This window comes from Desmodus rotundus, chromosome 10, assembly GCF_022682495.2.
Source record: "Desmodus rotundus isolate HL8 chromosome 10, HLdesRot8A.1, whole genome shotgun sequence".
NCBI lineage: Eukaryota > Metazoa > Chordata > Mammalia > Chiroptera > Phyllostomidae > Desmodus > Desmodus rotundus.
The window spans coordinates 40403926-40424025 of record NC_071396.1 but is presented as its reverse complement, the minus strand read 5'-3'; the positions used below and the strand labels follow the sequence as shown (position 1 = coordinate 40424025).

Genomic DNA, 20100 nt, shown 5'->3' with positions numbered 1-20100 from the left:
ACCATGTGCTTCCTTAGAATGAAAAACGTTGAGAAAAATGTGTAAAGGCAAGAAAAATGTTACCACTAAAAAATTTTAATACAGTAAATGCAAATTCATCATGAATATAATTTTTATACATTAAATACAAATTTCTGAATAATTGTAATTTCCACTACTTAGCTATGCCTTAACAGCTTGGTGTATAAGCAGTCTGTACATTTTTAGGCAACAGATGTTAAGTAATTGTTTCAAGTCCCCTAAATAATAGAAGGTTCACTTAAAAAAGTTGTTTTACTTTTTAAAAACGGATATGTGAAGTTACTTTATTCACTTGTATTCTTAAATGCAGGCGGGAAAAAACCACGAATTGAAGGGATCAACCCCAATCCATGTTACTTTATGAACATGTAAAGTCCTGGTCAAAAACCTACTCATACAACCACTTAAAAAAACGGCTGAATGGTATGATTTAAGGAAAGGCCACTTCAACTTGACGCAATAGAAACATTGCTCTATGACCAGGGACTCAGGTTGCAATGGCTAAAATGGTAGTGAAATATTATTTTATTTGACTTTTATAGAACGGTACCCAAAGTCAATAGAGATACGCCAAAAGTGTGTGTAATGCCTGATGGATGAAGACCAGGACATGTGATACAGTGTATGTTGAGCTACTTAGTTGCTAAAAGTTCTTACTAGGAGTAAGCACTATTCCTCTTGAAAGTAGAGGCTAGTGTTTTTTTTTTTTCCCTGATGCCAGTGACTGGTAGACATAAACATTGAGAATCATTGTATCTTTATAAAGAACAAACAGAGGATAGAGTTCATCTATGTAAATTCAGCATCAGACATAAAGCACCATGAAAAAAAAAAGTAGGTGAAAGCCCCAAATCCAAGCCGCTAGACCACCAGGGAGGGTAAAGTGTAAAGGGGGTCAAATATATGGTGATAGAAGATTTAATTTTGGGTGGTCGACACATGATGCAATGTATGTATATAATATCATAGAAATGGACACCCGAAACCTACGTGATCCTATTAACCAATGTCACCCAGATAAATTTAATTGAAAAGTAATTTTAAAAATAGAAAAAAAAAGAAAGACATATATAGGAAGAGGAGAACTTTAAAATGAGCATAAATACATAGCCTCTCAAATAGGGAAAGTTTCCGTAGATGTTCGATAATTGTAAATATGAAACCTGTGTACACACACGCCACCGTAGCTCATTTTTTAGAAAGTTGCCGTTGTTGAATATTTAAAAACAATGTCTATCTACCTAAATAATGTCAGCAAAAGTGTATTAAATTTTTCTCTTCAGAAATTATCAGTGTAAAAAATCTTATATGTAGCTATATTAAAAATGCAATTTAGAGTCTTAGCAAGACAGGAGGAATAAATGATTTATACCATTTTATGTATTCCTTTAAAAATTGTCTTTCTTTTTAAACAATAGGTCAGGGGAGTGATTCTTTTTATAACCAAAAATTTTGAGAATGGGATACTTTAATTGGTATTGAGTGTTTTTATACTATAGAACGTGAATGAGACCTTCACCAATTCATTGTAATGAAAACTATAACATTATTTTTATAAATAAAAATAACATAGGTAATTATTCATGAATTTGACAGGGCTTGTTGCTTGCATAGATAACTACATTTTATATATTTTATATCATCTCTGTGAGCAGCAATTTGTTGGAGAAAGAGATTTTCCTGTGATTTGAAGTCATAATTTAGTACTAATATACTACTAATTGTGGCTGGATTATGGTGTTTGAGGAGAGTGTCCCCGAAATCACCCCAAGGTCCATGATTTGCTGAAGGACGCACAAAACCCAGCAGAGCTGTTTTACTCATAATAATGGTTCATTATAGTGAACAGCTGTAGATTAAAATCAGCGAAGGGAAAAGGCGCAGGGCCGGGTCCAGGAGACGCCCGCACCACCTCCCACCTGTCCTGTCCCACTGGTGTTGTGCACGGTGCTTCCTTCTCTCCGCAGCGTGTGGAAGCGCGCACAGGGTGTTGCCAACCAGAGAAGCTAACCTGAGCACTGACATCCATGGTTTTTACTACAGTTTGGTCGTGCGGCTGGCCACCCAGGAGGCAGACCTCCAGTCTCCATCCCCTTCAGAGGCCAGGCTGGCCCAAGTTCCTCCCATCCCCCAATCACATTGTTAGTATGAACTGACCAGGTAAACGAAGATGCTCTTATCGGGCAGGATATTCCAGAGGCTGACAGGTTACCTCCCAGGGGCCAAGCAAGGAGCACACCTTTCTTTGAAATGTGCAAGTTTTGGGCCACTCAGACTTGTGGGGTTAACTCTGTACTGCACAATTATACAATATTTTAGAAGTCTTCAAAATATATTTATTAGGTTGCTAAAGGCTATCTGGCAAAGATAATGATACCTTCTTTTATCAGCAGGCATTGCAGGAAATACTGTGTATTCATATCTCACCCAGTCTCGTGGTGATCTTGAGCCAAGTTATTGTTATCACCTTTTTACAGAAGAGGAAACTGAAGCTAACAGAGATTAATTTTTCAGGAGTTCTTTTGTCTGATATTAAGGATGTACTTTTTGATAAAATATATTGTTAATATTTTTTCTTGGTTAATTCAATCTTGTTTTTAAGTGTTTTTGACTTACAGATATTTTTTAGTAGTCAAATTTCACATTTTCTTTGACTATTTCTTCTATAGCATTTTGCAATTAGAAGTGCTTCCTCATTCCGAAATTAGGGAAACACATTTTTGTCCAATTGTTTTATATTTTCTTCTCTCTCACTTGTGCTCTCTCTTCTTTCCCTAGCCATTTAACATCTAGAATCTACTTTAGTGTATGTAGTAAAGTTCTCACCATTAAATTTGATTTTCCCAGTAACTGCTCAGTAAATGATCTTACTATTCAAAATGTGAGATCATATGGTATTTGTCCCGTACTGTCTGGCTTATTTCACTTAGCGTAATGCTCTCCAGTTCCATCCATGCTGTTGCAAAGGGTATAAGCTCCTTCTTTCTCTCTACTGTGTAGTATTCCATTGTGTAAATGTACCATAGTTTTTTGATCCACTCATTTGCTGATGGGCACTTAGGTTGCTTCTGGTACTTGGCTATTGTAAATTGTGCTGCTATGGACATTGGGGTGCATAGGTTCTTTTGGATTGGCGTTCACAAAAGAAAAAAAGCAAACAAAATATAACCAAAGACATTGAAATTAAGAACAATGTAACAGTAGCCAGGGGGGAGTGGGGAGGGGACAGTGAGGAGAGGGGTCTACAGGAGCTACTATAAAGGACACAAGGGTAAAATCAAGGGGGAGGGTGGAGGTGGAGGAGGGAGGTGGGACTGGCTGGGGTGGGGTGGAGGGATGGGGAGAAAATGCAGACAATTGTAACTGAATAACAATAAAAACAAACAAACAAACAAATAAAAAAGAATTCTTGCCCCAATAAAATAATTAAAAACTTTAGTGAAAGATACAATGGGTGCAGAAATAGATGACATTTAGTTCAGAAAAAAAAATGTGGTCCCTGATTAGATAAGGAGTTACACCAAAATATAGATAGTATATTTACCAAAATCTATGGGAAACATCATTCTCAATGGTGAAATATTAGAAATTTCCTCTACAAAATTAAGAAATAAACAAGGATCTCACTACACCTGCTTCTACTATGTAGTGGGAGCCCAAAGAAGTACAGCATGACAGAAAAAACAAAAAGTGTAGGATGAAAATGGAAGACAAAGCTATTTTAATATGCAAATGATGTGATATGATGGCCTACATAAAAACATGATAGAATGTACAAAAGAGTATGGAATTAATTGATGAGTTTAGTACTATTACTAGATATATGACAAATACACAAAAATCAAATGTCGACACAAAAATACAAAACATCATTAAAAAAATACTACTTACTGTAGCAATAGTAAACACCAAGGACTTAGGAATAAATCCAGCAAAATACAGGAAAGTCTACACCCCTACTGAGATGCATTAAATTAAACCTTTATCAATAAAAATATGCCATGTTTATAAATACACGCCGTAGCTTATAGATGCCAATTCTGCTATAAATGATTTAGATGTTCCTGGAAATTCCAATAAATATACCATCACAGCTTCTCTTATGGAGGTTGGCAAAGTATTTCCAAAATCTATATATAGATGCCAGTTGTTAAAAATAGCAAAGACCTTCTTGGAGAAGGACTAGATGAAGCTGGAAGCAAAGACAGAGGAAGATGTGGGGGAGAATGATGTGGGAATCTTGCTTTAACAGAGATCCAGCTGTATTATGAAATGACAGTGGTTGAGACATTTTGACACATTCGTAGACACAGACAGACCGAAAGGATAAAATACAGAGTCATAAACAGGCCCTCGGAAACGTGACCTCTGCCCAGGTGTCACCGTGTGCCCGCAGAGAAAGTTGACTATTCAGGGATATGTGGTGATGCGTTGGGTTTCCCACAAGTACAACAGTGAAATAAATACCTATGTCCACACATAATTTCTAAAAATCAATTCTGGATAAAACAAAAAGTGACAGGTCACAGGTAACACTTTTGAGCAGAAACGTGCGAGTCTGTCTTTAGCACGTCGGGACTGAAGTGACTTCTGAAGCAGCGCGCTTCCGTGTGCCTTTGTTGTGGACGGCAGAGGAGTGGGGTGCGTGAGAGACGCCTGACACAGGTCTCAGAACTGGTCTTGTTCCAATTCCTCCTTCGTATGGTGTTTCCTGTGGTACTTGAGTTGTATTAGACCAAGTAACACATACGGACACATACACCTCTAGTGTGCATAGGCACACAAATGTTTCTGTGAAAATACTTCATCATTTTCAAATGAAAATGAAACTAGAAAGGAGTGGCAAAATGAGCATTATTTGTGTAATTGGAAAACTGAAGACAAGCTAAAAAGTACCTATTATGACTATAAAAGTTTTTATTGGCCTGTTACAAAACTGTATGAAAATATTTGCTTTCCAATGCATCAGCAATGGCCACTTGCAAACTATTAGGAAAAAATGTATATTGAAGATAGCAAAAAATTAAATAAAATAAAAATTTAAAAGATAAAATACCTAGGAATATTCTTACAAAGGAATGTACAAAACTTATAAAAAGAAGAATTTATAACTACACAGAGAGTCATAAAAGTGGTTTAAATAAATGGAAAGACATTTCCTGGTTTGGAATAGGAACAGTCAATATTATAAAATGACAATTATCTATATATAAATGTAATGTGATCTGCCCAAAAATACCAGTAGAATTTTTATTTCTTTTTTTTATTAGACATACTGATTATAGAGCCCATATGGAAAAATCAACATAAGAAATTCCTTGTTAAAAAAAAAAAAAAGAAACCCTGAGGAGGAGAGTGAAGAAACCGTGACGGGAAGAGTGAATGCTATCAGATATTATTACATTTCATGGTAGATAAAGCGGTTTGTGCCGGTGCTTGATATGCAGACAGGCCAGTGGAAGAACTCCATTCATAACCAGGAAGTGCGGTGGAAACGTAGTACATAGGAGGAGCCGCACCTGCAATCGGTGGAAGGACATGAATGACTCAGTGACAAAAGTAACAGGAATCCGATTCTGTACCTTAGACATGACATCAGAACAAACCAGAACGATTTGTGCATTAAGGTTTTCTTTTGTTTGGTTGTTTTTCTTCTTCTTTTTTAGTCTTTTAATAGGGAATGTCTATTATCCTAGATATGAAATCTGTAAATACTTAAGAAGTCACAGAAAAGGAACACCTCAAAATTAAATATCAATCAGGAAACTGCAACAATCAGTGAAAGTATTTGCAACATATCAGACCAAGTAATCTCTGATATGTACTAATTTATTTCTCACACACACACACACCCCCACCCCTGGATCACAATCTCTCTGAGAGGAGGACTTCTGTCTAATACATTTTCCCCACAGCACGAGGTGGGGTGCATGGCACATTATAGGCACTCACACATTTGTCATGTGAATGAATAAGTACTTGTTGTACAAAATTCGTATCTGTTGCACAGTCATTGTGAGACAGAGAGTAAAAGGCAACTGAGTTGTAGAAGCAGAGAAGCGGAATTAGTTAGGTTAAAGATGCAATTGCCTTGACTGAGTAAAAGAAAATATGCCTGGACAAACATAGCTGTGGCAAAATAGTCTTCCTTTCGGCACATGATATTTTGAATTCCTATATAAGATAGATCATATGGAAATAAAATGGTTAAATTATATGTCAGTTAGGATGAGCCTACTTTTGAAGTCTGGTTAGAGTCGTATCTGATGATTTCATGCAAGTCCCGAAGTCATGGACTCGGAAGGGCCAAATCCAGCAGTTTAGCAATACGACTATTTAACCTAAAATTCTGCTACTTCAACAAGAAGCCAGCAGGTGCCCCAGGAGGCACCCTGTCAAACATAAATTTGGCTAGTCTCAGCTTGCGGGAGGACTCCTCCTAAGGAGAGAATAAAATGTTTGCCTTTCATTTGTCATCAATGCGTATCAGTCCATCTACTAGAAGAACAAGAGACGTATCCTAGAGGGAGAGTAGAGAAACAGTAAGAAGCAAGGAAGAAATGAAGAAAAAGGCAAATAAATCCTCACCTAGACTGCTGGGGCAGGAAAGTGCGAAGGAATCACGAACGGGTTGCTGTAAGTAGCCGAGAATAAGTATGCACTTACCTCTAGAACTCCTTAAAACGTTCCAAACCAATTACTCTGCTACGAATGCTCTCCTGCGCACTAAAATTGGTGGTGGCTACCTGTAGGTTTCCTGTCCCCACCTTGTACGCTTCGGAACCCCCTAGAGGTGAAGTCACGAGTGTCTTCCTCTAACTCAGGTGCCTGGATTAAGGCTAGGAAGTGCTCGGTGGGCAGATGGAGAGAAAGCGCGTTAACAGACACGCACACTGGGACCTGGTCCTCACTCTGCCAGCTACTCACGCAGTGAACTTTGGGCAAGTCAACCTGCTGACCTTTGCTTCATCCCTAAAATTTGGATAAGTTTTCCCTTCGAGGTTCCTTAGGAGGTCAGTGATGCCCTAACTGCATGGTGCAGTGGTTGACTCAGTACAGAGTGAATGGATGGTAGTCAGTCATATTATAATGTTTTATGAACGCTTTTTCAGCCTCCCACGGCCGAACATCTCTCAGTTCATTCAAGCAGCGATTTCACATTCTCCCGAGTCTCATTGGATCGGCAGGAAGTGTGCTTGCTTCTTATAGAGCACTAACATCGCTTTTGTATTATATTTTATGTGGACAATGGTACCAATTAGAGTAATAAGGAGTTTGTCCAAGTTAATCAGGACAATGGGACTTCGGCCCACGCAGATGTGGCCGCTCTCCCACACCAGAGTCTGTCCAAATGTAGGTTTGGACGTTGTAACGAGCAGCATAGAAGAGGGGAAAATTCACCCAGCTAATGAAGAGCCTTAGCAGAACTATCCTTCTGTTTGCATCTCTCTGACACATCTTGGCAAATGTATGTTCTGAGTAAGGCCCTGCTTGAGCAGGGAACAGTCGACTTTTCAGGCTGCGGTTTCCCTAAGTCAGTAAGAGACGGTGGCCGTTTCAACTGGCCGTCCCATGTACAGACTGTGCAGTTGCAACTGTGATTCTCTACCCGTTGATACATCTGTGGACACTTATTTAATAAGGTATTGCACTAAAGCATTCAAGGAATTAAAAAGAAAATAGGACAATTCTTGTTCTCTGCACACTTAAATTCTAGGTGGTGGTGGTTTATGTGCAAGCGTATAACTTACAGTTCACAGGACTAGGAGGTAGTTCGGATATAGCTGACACTCCACACATTTGGAGGGCCCAGGAGTTAAGGAGTGTGAGACGTGCATGCTCGAATTTTTGAAGAGTCCTTTACACAGGAAGAAGGTCTTAAAACGGAGCTGTGTTCGTAACTACAGATGAACTGGGGAAAGCGTTCTGAAAGGAAAGGCCTGTATAAAGGGGTAGGCTGGGATGAACTGTTACCTGAAAATCAGATTGGAGTCAGTACAGATCATTTGAAAAACAAGATAACAAGCTCATTGGTTCTCTGAATTTTAAGTAGGAATTATGTAGAAAATGCATTCAAATGCAGTTTCTTAGGCCTTATTAATGCGGAACGGTCTCTTGCCATCAGCTGGAACAGGGCCCAGGAATCTGAGTTTTCACTAATAACGTCATCAGCCCTCCGATTCTGAGGCACGTAGTTCCTGTTTTCAATATCATTGCTTGTAGGAAAATTAAAAGATTTTTGCCTAGGAAACTGGTTTTTTTTTTTTTTTTTTTTTTGTATTAATGTGTTTACGAGAAACTGAAGTCATTAAACCAAGGCAAAGAGTTAAGGGGCAGGAGGTCAGCGGGGAAGACTTACTACAACGGGACGAACCCGCACTGGTCTGGCTGGGCCCACTTCAGGAGCCGTGGGGGGCGGGGGAGGGGGAGAGTTTCCGGGCTGGGGTGGGTATGGAAGTAACAGGATCCAGGCGTTTATTCGCTGCAGGAGGGCAAGGAGCGTTCCAACCCCAGTAGGTAATGAACTTCTGGAGGGTGGAAACTGGATCCTACTCACTTTTAGGACTCCAGCACGAGGCGGTGCCCAGTGTAAAGTGGGTTCCCAACAAAAGTGTTCGTTGAATTGCTAGCTAAACCTGTTACATAAAGCACAGCAAAGTCAAAGAGAATCTTTTTGTGCCTCTACTCTTCTTTTAACCTCTAGTTTTTTACTTCATTGCTGACTTGCTTCTCATTGCCTTTTGATTGGCATTATAATAGAGATACATATTTAATTGTTTTGTGCACATTAAAATAACTGAAATGATTTTAAATAAAAAACTGTTAAAAATATCTTGTGTGTCTTAATATTAGGCTTTTTTTCTGTGAGCACACAGCAGTGGAGTTACATTGGGTCAGATACGGACACCGAATTTTCTGAAATTAAGTGTCATTTTGGGAAATACAGTCCACTTCCAGTTAAATATTGTTATGGTTTGTTTCTCTTTTAACTGTTTTTTTCATATAATATGTGGCTTTTAGTGGGAAATTATGTATCATGATAAAATGCTTAATGTATTCAGCACACAAAAAATATTCTTTTAAAATACTGCTGTTAACAAATTCTGATCTTTTAAAAATTATGCCCCAAATGTGAGTGAATTCATAAATATTCTCTTCTGTAACTCTTTGAACATCAAAAGGGACTATCTTCAAAACCCGAATGCCTCTCCAGCTTTCCGCAGGATATCACAAAACTTCCTGGCAGGCACTTTTAAACAAGTTGAGAAGTTTTATAAGATAAAAATATTTTTTCAGTTGACTTGACAACCATGTACGATGTTAGTGGAGAGTTTATTTGCCCAAGGCTCTTTGTCAAAATGAATTGAGGCTGAGATTATTAAAATGTAGCTCAGTCGCACAGCGAGAGGAGAGGCTCTGCCGGTGTCTTACTTCCAGGACGCTTTCCGCAGCGCGGCTTGGGCAGGGGGCTGCATGCGCCTTTCTGCTCATGGAGAGGAGTCCTTTGTAATCATTCAGAAAACAACACATCGCTCGCATCCATCGAGAGTTTGACGCCAGGAAGAGAAACACCGAGACTCGGTGGTTGGGAGGCCTCTCGGCTGGAGCGGCAGCGTGCGCGGGTCTCAGTGGCAGCTGCGCGGTGAGCCCAGGTGCCTCCCTCATCTGTAAGCTCAAGTCACGACCATAGCACCATTGTGGGAGTCTTGGGGGGAGTAAATGATATCACCGCTGCAGATGATTAATACGGTGCCTGGAGCAGATAAAGGCTCACAATGCGTCGCTTTATTTCAAATCTGTAGAATCCGGCCTAAGCAACGCCCCCTGATGACAGTTGCAGATGTGTGCTAGAGAGAGCCTCGTCCCAATAGAATGATCTGTCCCGTCGCAAGTGAAATGGCTCTAGGAAAATGTAGCTAAAGGTAAACAATGCTCGAATCACCCGACCTCTCCGTGGCTGTAGCTAAATTCTTACATGAGAATCCGGATCCCAAAAGGCAAACGTTCATCTGGATGAGAAGCTGTAACCCTCCCAATTTAGAAAATCACATTACACTGCTTTGGGAAAGCGTCCAAATTGCTAAATCTTGGAAGCAATCCCTCTTCTTCTCTCAAACGGACACATTATTTAAGAAGTTTTATTATTTCTCAAAGAGACCGAGTGCCTTTCAAGAGCCATAGTCTGTGTGTGTGGTTTGAACGAGGGCACACCGCAGAGGGAGGAGCTGAGCGGGATCCACGGGGCAAGTGCCCCCAGAGCTGGGAATGGCCCCCCAGCCACGGTGCTGCTGCGGGAGGCGAAGCTGACCCCAGCAGGGGCTGCCTTCCAGCCAGCCCAGCACTGGGAAGGGAGGAAGGCCCCTTCCTCCAGCCGGGAGACTGTGCCCTATGCAGTTTCTGGTTCTGATTTAACGTCCGAACAACGCAATTCTTGCCATTAGGATACCCTCGGTTTTCCTTATGTCCACAGCTTTCACCAAAGTCAGGAAATACAACAGATTGCCTTTAATGATATTACCGCTTTATTATTATTTTTTTTAGAAATTAAAACAATAGGAGAGAATTCTCTGATTTACGGCCCCCATTGAAAGAACAGTTATGAGCTCCTACCGTCTTCCAGCCCCGTGCCGGGCACTTCACACCATGCTTGTGCTGACTGCACCGCCAGTCAGAAAAGCATTTCAAACAAACGGGGAAACCGAGGCACATTCATCTCATTATTTAAGCTGACTGTTCACATGAGTGAGGAGATCAACTCAAGTCTCTTTCTAACTCCAGTGTGTTCCGTTCTGCCCCTAGAAACTGACCCGGCCCATACCTTCTGATGCCGCCTCTTATTTTTCCTCTTTCTCTTCAAAGCATGAAAAACACCTAACTTCTTATTCTTTCTGTCAGTCATCTAGTAATGTGTGTGCACATAGGCCCTATTTAAAGGCATTAATTAGACTAGGAAAGATAAATGTAATTCATCTTATAGCTAAATTTTTCTAACACTAAAAGCGAAAAATAATATTCAGTGAAGTATTTAGAGCTTTATTTAGACCATAATTTTCATAGTCTTCAAAGCTAGCAGACACAGCGAAGTTGTTACTTATTACTCTTATGCATTAATAAATTCCCTTTATATAATTTTCTTCTTTCAAAAATATATTAAATGTAATCATTTTGATTTAAAATTTTCATTTATCTTAATGAAAATTAGTTTCATTGAGAAGTTTTATCTTTATTTGAGAAAATGTAGTCAACTTGTGGTTTTCCTTAGCAACTTCTATAACAATTCTTTGATTAGTGTTTTAAAGCACAATACCTCATTCTTGTTACAACTCTTTGTTATGAGGGACGGTTTATTTATTGTCTAGGTCGTTACACAGCGAGGAAAGGGAACACTTGACTCTCCTGTCATCCGCTCAAACTTCGCACGTATAAGGCCAAACTTCCCTCTTTCTGCTTCTTTGTTCTTAACCCTCACTCACCATTATTTTAATGGCCTGATTATGAGACTTCCTAGGGGGCTACACGCATTTCTTTCTGAAATAGAAGTGACTCTACCTGGTGACTGGTTCGGCATTTAAGCATGGGTTAGGGAGTATGATCCAATACGTCAGGGTCTTAGAGACATGAGTAAGCCCCTGTCCTCAAGAAATGGCAGAAAAAAACAAAAGGAAAATGATATAATATTAATACGTTGTAGGAAACACCCAAACAATGCCGTTCGCAGGCTCCTACGGTGGGAAAAGAGGTAGTTCACATGGGGAGGTGGGCGTTAGTGAACCTCCTGAGGGTGATTTCCATGAAGATTACGTAGCATGGCTCTTGGCGAAGATGTTGAAGGAAAGGCGCCTTGGACAGAGCAGGGGCTGGCATGGAATTCACAGATGTCAAGTGTGTAATGGTTAGTCATGTGACTCTAGAGCCAGCCACCTGGGCTCCAGCGATGCCACCTTCCACTTTTGCACTGTATGGGCTTGGGAAGGTGACTTCTCACCAGCCAAGTGGGTGTTAGGATGGTTCCTATATCAGAATTGTCGAACTCCAACTTGTAAGTTCCTCCGTGTGATATATGGACACATAGAAAATGCTAAGTAACTATTAATTACAAGAGAATGGAAAGCAACATGAGTTGGGAAACTAGAAATGCTTCAGTGTTGCTGGAAAGAAAGTGCTGTCAGGGGCTTGTTGAAGAGGCCGTGCACCGTGCTAGAGAGCTGGAAGTTGCCCTGCAGGTGATGGGAAAGCAGAAGGGTGGCCGTCCATCCGTGTCTTCAGTAGACCTCCCTGGGCAGGGGAGGAGGGGAAGGGACGATGCTGGTCTCCACTGGAGGCACAGGACCCAGTCAGAAGGCCACAGGAGTTGTCAAAACTAAATATTCTATCATTCTCCTTAACAGTAACCGAAGGAGTTGAGAAGAGGTGACAGTTGAGGGAAGTATCGGTAAAGTGGAATTGGCAGGGCCTGCTCCTAACCCTTAGTAAGTAAGAGAGCCTGGGGGATCCTTTGGGAACTGAAGATCCTGGATTTGGCAGAACAGGTGGCTGGTGAGGCGTAGAGAGGAGGGAGGGCGAGAGGACTTGGGCAAGCGGACGTTTGACAGAGAAAACAATGAGGGCGGTCTTTAGACAGACTCAATTTGACATTCTTCCAGTGCCTTTGAAGTCCAGGTTTTAGAATGGCATTCCAACTGAGCAGGTTCAGGATTCAATAGAAAAATAAAGCGGGCCGTGAGCGGGAAGGCTTCCCGGGACAGTTTGTGTCATCTGATGAGTGGAAGAAGACGATCCAATGCAGCACTTGGGGAAATAATAGTTTAATGTGGCTTCGTCGTTGACTGAATGGATGAGCAGGAATCTTACGTGGTCAAATAGAAACTTAACCATTTCTCTGTGTTTCACGTACTGCTGGGTGAAAGCTACCCCTGTAGACCATCTCGCTATAGGTCAACTGAGCATAGTTTTTACCAGATCGATTGGGAAAATGTTTTTCATCAAATAAAGATACTCACCTTTCATCTCGATAAAATCTTTAAAATAAAGCAGTCTGCAATCGCATGTTATTTTGACCTCTAAAACTGATTTCTCTCCCATTATTAAGTATCCAGCCGTTACTTAGCTGCAGTTATAAAGAGCCAGAAAGCCTTCTCTGATGGAACTAACACTCGCACTCTGTTTCGAATCAGCATGGGCATCAGTCACGACAATGACCACCCATCCTGCGCAGACGGCCTTCATATCATGTCCGGCGAATGGATTAAAGGACAAAATCTCGGTGATGTTTCCTGGTCCCAATGCAGCAAGGAAGATTTGGAGAGATTTCTGAGGTACTGAGGCCACTCCGTGTTGCTGTGTTGGGAGTGTCTGCCTGCTCCTGCTTCCTCTGCCAGCCTGCTTGGGTGGCGTGTTGGAGCGGAAGGACACCCGGTGGGGAATCAGAGCTCTGGGTTCCCTCTCAGGCGTTTCCACAGACTCATGGTGTGAACTGGGCCCTAGGAACCCGTCTGCTCCGGAGTCTCCCCATTTTCACATTTAAAACTTGGGCACGATGAGTTGTAAGGTTGAACAAGGTTAAGGGCTCACAAAATCTATCACCGTCTCTAACTGCCTCTTTAGAGGCGGGACTGTTCTCGTTGCTCCTCACTCAGCATGTCTTTTGTCATTGCGGAGCACCTCTTTGACAAAAGCTCCCGTGACACTTCTAAGTTCTGACACTTTTCTCATTACTGCGTAGTTTCCATCATTGCAAATAGCCCTCCGTTCTCTTCCTTTCCACCTGCAACAGCAAGAACACTGAGCTTCTGCCTGGTTGGGATAAAGCAATGCAAAATATGATTATTTTACTTTTCATTTTAAAGCCGTGTTCTTTAGGTATCCCTTTGGCCATAGAGAGAGCGGCTGGTGTGAGGAGTGAGTGACTAAGAGAGTTGCTTGAAGTACCCGAAAGTCTAAGCAAGAGACGTGAACATGACGAGCTGGCTAATTCACTGCATAGCTACACCTCCCTCATCTTTACACACCATCTAAGTCGGAGAGCCCATTTTTCTGCTAAATGAATATTAAAATGTACTAACACGAAACATTTATTACATTACCATAGCACTTTCTGAAAGATGTACAGTCTGTTCTCTGCCCACTCTCCGTCGGGACGGTGTGGCCAGCAGCATTCCGCGTGTCCTGCGGGCGCCCGCCTCCCTGGGACAGCAGCCCTCAGTGGCCCTGATGAGTTTCTGAGGAGTGTGTGTGATGTGGGTCAGCTGCCTTCACATGAATCCCAACTGTGATAAAATCAAGTGTCACCTCATGAATGGAAATTGTGCTACGGTGTCAAGTACATATTCTTATGATGAATACACGCTAGAGAATGCTTTCCATAGTTTCTTTCAATCCCTGAATATGGTTGATTTTTTTGCCTTCACATATTCAATTTCTGAGTGTTTTCATCTTATAAACATGTAAAATAGTAAGCCACCTCACAGTGTTCGGTAGATTAGCTGAGGTAATCCATGTGAAGGACCTTTATAAACCAAAAAGTTCTGTTATCCTGAAGATTATTATTACTATTAGGGTTATCTTAAAGAATTATAATGATTCTCATACATGGAATAATTCCTATAACATTAAATGAAAATGCTTGTAAAGTAAGAACATATTTTTCATATTATGAAATATTGCCCATTGCATGCTGGCGATAGCTTTTCACACTAACTTCAGACTTTGCACATATCTGCATATTGCCAGGTCAAAGGCCAGTAACTGCCTGCTACAGACGAACCCCCAGAGCGTCAGCTCCATCATGGTCCCCTCCAAGCTGCCGGGGATGGCGTACACCGCCGACGAGCAATGTCAGATTCTCTTTGGGCCACTGGCGTCCTTTTGTCAGGAGATGCAGGTAAGGTCGTGCCCAGGTGGGGTTTGTGAAGTGCACGTTCACGTTCATTGCGTTAGTCCGAGGAGAGGAAGGGGACTTTATTTTAAAGTTGGTGGCTCAAAATCACCCCAATCTTGGAAAGAAGGATTTTCTAAGAAATTTTTTGCATTTCCCCCCGAGCTCTTGGAGGTGATATATGTAAGTTGTGGGCATTTAATTAATAAGGGATGACCCAAGAATTTCTACTTTGAGGTGGCACCAAATTCAGGGAAATATTTGCATTATGCCATTCCAATGCTTTCATTTAAAATCTCTTACTTCTTTACATGGTAGGTAACTGGGTAAAAATGTAAAACCTCAGCCCTGGCTGGTGTAGCTCAGTGGATTGAGCACGGGCCTGCGAACAAAAGGGTCACTGGTTTGATTCCCAGTCAGGGCACATGCGTGGGTTGTGGGCCAGGTCCCCAGTGGGGTGCGTGTGAGAGGCAACCACACATTGATGTTTCTCTCCTTCCCTTCCCTTTTCTCTCTAAAAATAAATAAATGAAATCTTTAAAAAAAGTGTAATACATCAATATATGAACATGTAATTGTGAAGAAAGAATTGTCTTTTAACTCTGAAAATAAAAAGTTAAAAGTATATTCTGTAGGAGTAAAAATCAGGGCATACGTAGTTAAATAGCTCAACCCGAGTAAATATGTGACGGTGTGTACATGAGTACCCGAAGTCACTGGTTGCTCAGAGAGGCCCCACGCACCAGCCTAGAATCCGAAATCTGGAGGATTGAGCAAAACGCCCTTCTTAAGCGTGTAAGAATTTTAGCTCTGTTTGCCCTTCCTTCTTCCTTTCTCTCTTCCTGCTGCAATCCCCGAGCTGCCCATCTCTTCCCAGTACACACACACACACACACACACTTTCTGTTTCAGGAATGAACTGGTAGTCACATTTAGAGTGAATTGGTAACTGTATTTCTTCTCTCTAAGTTTCTGTGATTGCTTCAAAGGACTTCGGCTGTGCTGAAGAGAGTGTTCTTGTGGGTACCGCTAGCCTACTTAAAATTCACTACAAGGAAAAGAATGCGTGACGTCATGACGTGCCTTCTTGACAAAGGAGTTGCTCACTTGCATGTTCTTCTCCTCTCGGTGATTCCCCGCGCTAGTGTGTAAGCTGCACCAGGGCAGAGGATGCTCCCTCAGCCTCCGGCCCCTCGGCTGGCTCAGGGTAGGTGAACACTGAAGTGCCACGTGTGAAAGCACGTGTAGGACGTAGTGCCCATCTGGCAAGAGTGGCACTCAGGAAAAACTGGTGCAGGTGAGCGACTGCGACCTGGCACCTGTGGGTCTCCACATGGCGGAGTCCCAGACCCATGGAGCAGTGGCCAGGTGGGCTCTGTGTGGTCCGTTTCTGGGACCTCTCTGTCCCCTTCTACCAGTCTGCTTGTTCACCCTGCTCTCACCTCCGGGCCTTTAGGTAATCAGAGAGTTGATGCCATGTTCTTTCATAAATCTTTATGGTAAAAAAAAATGTCTTGAGGTGCACAGGGTTGGTGTTGGGGTAGACACGTCCACATGCCGACCTTCTCATTGTTTGGGACGGAGAGTGTGCGGTTCCCACTGGATGGGCAGTAGCCTGCTTCAGTTCACGCAGGGTGCGGAGCTGCTAGGGCTCGTAAACAGACAACATTCGCGTTCCTAGGTACTCCAAGGGCTAGGAACACTCAGCAGATGGCCAGCAACAAAAGTGATTTTGATGAATTTTAGATTATTTTCTTTGTAAACATTTAAAAAAGGTTTTTAGAAATTATTTTTAATAATATACTGGGGTTAATAAAACTTTACTAGTACCAGTCTATAATATTTTGCCACAGTGTATAAATCATTTATATTTATGGTCTATTTTGATTCTTACAACAATTATAGGCCATAGTTATTCAATTCTATTTTACAGACCAACAGGTTGAGGCCTGTAGAAGTTAAATAACACGTTAAGTTCCTTTCCCTGTTAAGGGGGATGCTCGATACAAGTCTGAACAACAGAGTATGTTGTGAGCACCGTGTCTACTACCTCTCGTGGTACTTCCACTCCTTCTCGTGTTGTCTTTTGATGGAAAACCCTCCCATCATTTCCTGTGTTTACACTGAATTCATTTTATCTGCAATAGCATCTACACCATCAGGATTAAATTATGGCTTCATTGATTTATTTTTCTAGGCTTTTTGCTTTATTTATATAATTATTTCTCTCAGACCTACCGCCACGGATTTTTTTTTTCATCTCTGAAAATATAACTTTTTATGAGATTTTAAATTTTAAGTTTCTCCACATTCTAAAATGGTGCCTTGTTTTAAACTAAGCATTTTGAAAATAAAATTAAGTTTTAGGTTAGGTGTCCAGAAATGTTTTCCGTCTCCCGCCACCCTCAAATTATATGTGTATGAATGTTTTATTTATAAAATCAGTTCTTCTTCCCTAGTTCTATCTGTGTATAATCTTTATCAGAGACATTTTTAAAAATGGTGCCAGGAAGGATTAGGCTGCTGTTGGCAGCCAAGGAAAAGCAAAGCCTCGGGGCTGGTTGGAGGTGTCTGGCTGGAGAGGCACAAGGCCGGGGCTCTCACAGCAGTTCTGCCTTCTGTTCAGTGTTCGCCTCAGTCAACGCGCTTTTTCTCTCTAAGGCACGCTCTCTAGAAAACGGGAAGTGGGACTGCACTAGCTTGTCGAGTCTCTTAAAACTGCGAGGTTGGGCTTCCGTGATTCCAAAATCTTATTCTGTACTACCCTTGAAAATCACCATTCCGATCCCAAATTACTGCGGTGTGTGGCACAGGAACTAGGTGGATGGAGAGAGAGATGGATGGAGCCCCCGAAGAGGTGATTTACAGAGTCGGTCTCTGATTTGACAAGTGTTTGTTGAGTTCCAACCACTTCCCAGACACTGCTCTATGCACTGAGAAAGCAGGAAACAAAGACCCACTTCACGGAGTCTACATTTTAGCTGCAGAAACAGACAATAAGCAGATATATGTGATATGTCAGTTGGTGATAAGTATCTTAGAGAAGTAGAAACTCAGGTAGGAAGGATAGGGAATACAACCTGGGTGGGAGGGTAGGAACGGTGCTATAAATAGGCTGATCTGAAAGGCTTCCTGTAGGAGGTGACATTTGTTTAGAGATTTGAAGGACTGTGATAGCAAGCCATGCATTTATCTTGGGAGGAATATAGCAAGAAGAACTGGGAAGCAAAATACCCTGGAATGGAGTTTTGGTCATGTTTTAGTTTTAAGATGCCTATTAGACATCTAAGTAGATGTAAGTAAGTCCCAAATAGACATTCTCAGGAGGTATAACTTCAAAACATCAGGGGAAATAGTTTGTAAGTGTAGATGATTGGATAGTTCAGCTTGTTAAGGTGCATACATTTGCCCTCAATTGAACCCCCGTGGAATTATCACATCTACCAGTCTGCCATCTAGACTGTACACAAAACACATCTCCTAGAAGGAGGTAGACACCTCCTTCTTATCACCGTACCCCTAGCACCTGAAAGAGTGCTCATCAAATGTCTGTTAAATGAATAAACGAGTCGGCTGAATGATGGAATAGGGAGCCGACATTTTCACTCACCTCATTCGTTGATTCTTAGGCACAGGCGTGTCCCCCTCCACTGCGCTTCCCTCCATCGGCTTCGCGGGCTTGTGGCAACCCTCTGTAGCCTAAGTCCATCGGCGCCGTTTTTCCAGTAGGCTCAGAAGGCGGTCAGCATTTTTTCATACTAAAGCATTCTTAATGAAGGTATTTACAATACGTCGTGGTTCAAACATCATGTCATTACACACTAAACGGACCCGCTGTACTGCGATGCTGGCTGTATTGCAGCGGTCTGGAGCTGAATCCACAAGGTTTTCGAGGTGTGCCTTTACATGGCACGTGATAGTTGACATGTCAGTTACAGTTGGCGTACACTATTATATTAGTTTCAGCTATACAGCCCAGTGATGAGACGTTATATAACTTACTAAGAGGTCATCCTGATAAATCTCACGCCCATTTGACACCGTACCTAGTTATGAGAATATTACTGTCTTTATTCCCCACGCTGTGCTTTACATCCCCATGACTGTTCTATAACAACTAATTTGTACATCTTCCCAACTTCTCTCTCTCGTATCTGGCAACTGTTAAATGTTATTTGTCTCTACAAGTCTGTTTCTGTTCTGCTTGTTTATTTGGGTTTTTTTTTTTTTTTTGTAGATTCAATTGTTGATAGATACGTATTTATTGCCATTTAACTGTTCATATTTTAATTTTTTTCTCCTCTTCTTAAAGAAGACCTTTTAACATTTCTTGTAATTCTGGTTTTGTGATGATGAACTTCAGCTTTTTCTTGTCTGGAAAGCTCTTTATCCCTCTTTGATTCTAAATGATAGCTTTGCTGGGTAGAGTAATCTTGGTTGTAGGTCCTTGCGTTTTATCACCTTGAATATTTCTTGCCAGTCCCCCTCTAGCCTGCAAAGTTTCTGTTGAGAAATCAACTGAGAGTTTCTGGGAGCTCCCTTGTAGGTAACTAACTGCTTTTCTCTTGTTGCTTTTGAACTTCTCTCTTTATCTTTAAACTCTCGCATTCTAATGATGATGTATCTTGGCGTGGGCCTCTTTGAGATCGTCTTATTTGGGACTCTCTGTGCTTCTTGGACCTTTATGTCTATTTCCTTCTCCAAGTTAAAGAAGTTTTCTGTCATTGTTTTTTTCAAATAAGTGTTCAATTTCTTGCTCTCTCTTATCCTTCCAGCACCCCCACGATGCAGATGTTTGTACACTTGAAGTCGTCCCAGAGGCTCCTTATATGATCCTCATTTTTTTTTTTTTTGATTCTGTTTCATTTTGCTGTTCTGATTGGGTGGTTTTTCCTTCTTTATATTCCAAATTGTTGATTTGATTCTCTGCTTCATCTGCTTTACTTCTGATGCCCTGTAAATTATTCTTCATTTCAGCCACTGTATCCTTCATTTCTGACCGGTCCTTTTTTATGCTTTGAGGTTCTCACTAATTTCACTGAGCATCCTTATAACCAGCACTTTGAATTCTGCATCTAGTAGATTATTGGTCTCCATTATGTTTAGTTCTTTTTCTGGAGTTTTGTTCTCTTCTTTCATTTGGACGTGTTTCTTTGTCTCCTCATTTTGGCAGCCTCCCTGTGTTTGTTTCTATGTATTATGTA

General features: G+C 41.4%; 1 protein-coding gene across 1 annotated transcript in view; it reads left to right on the top strand.

Moving 5' to 3' along the window:
• Positions 1-20100, top strand: part of ADAMTS19 (ADAM metallopeptidase with thrombospondin type 1 motif 19) — a 217927-nt gene that overhangs the window by 115933 nt on the left and 81894 nt on the right. Inside the window, exons 9-10 of the mRNA XM_053912338.1 lie at positions 13197-13337; positions 14752-14902. Coding sequence (XP_053768313.1) covers positions 13197-13337; positions 14752-14902 — 292 coding nt within the window. The remainder of the gene's footprint in view (positions 1-13196; positions 13338-14751; positions 14903-20100) is intronic.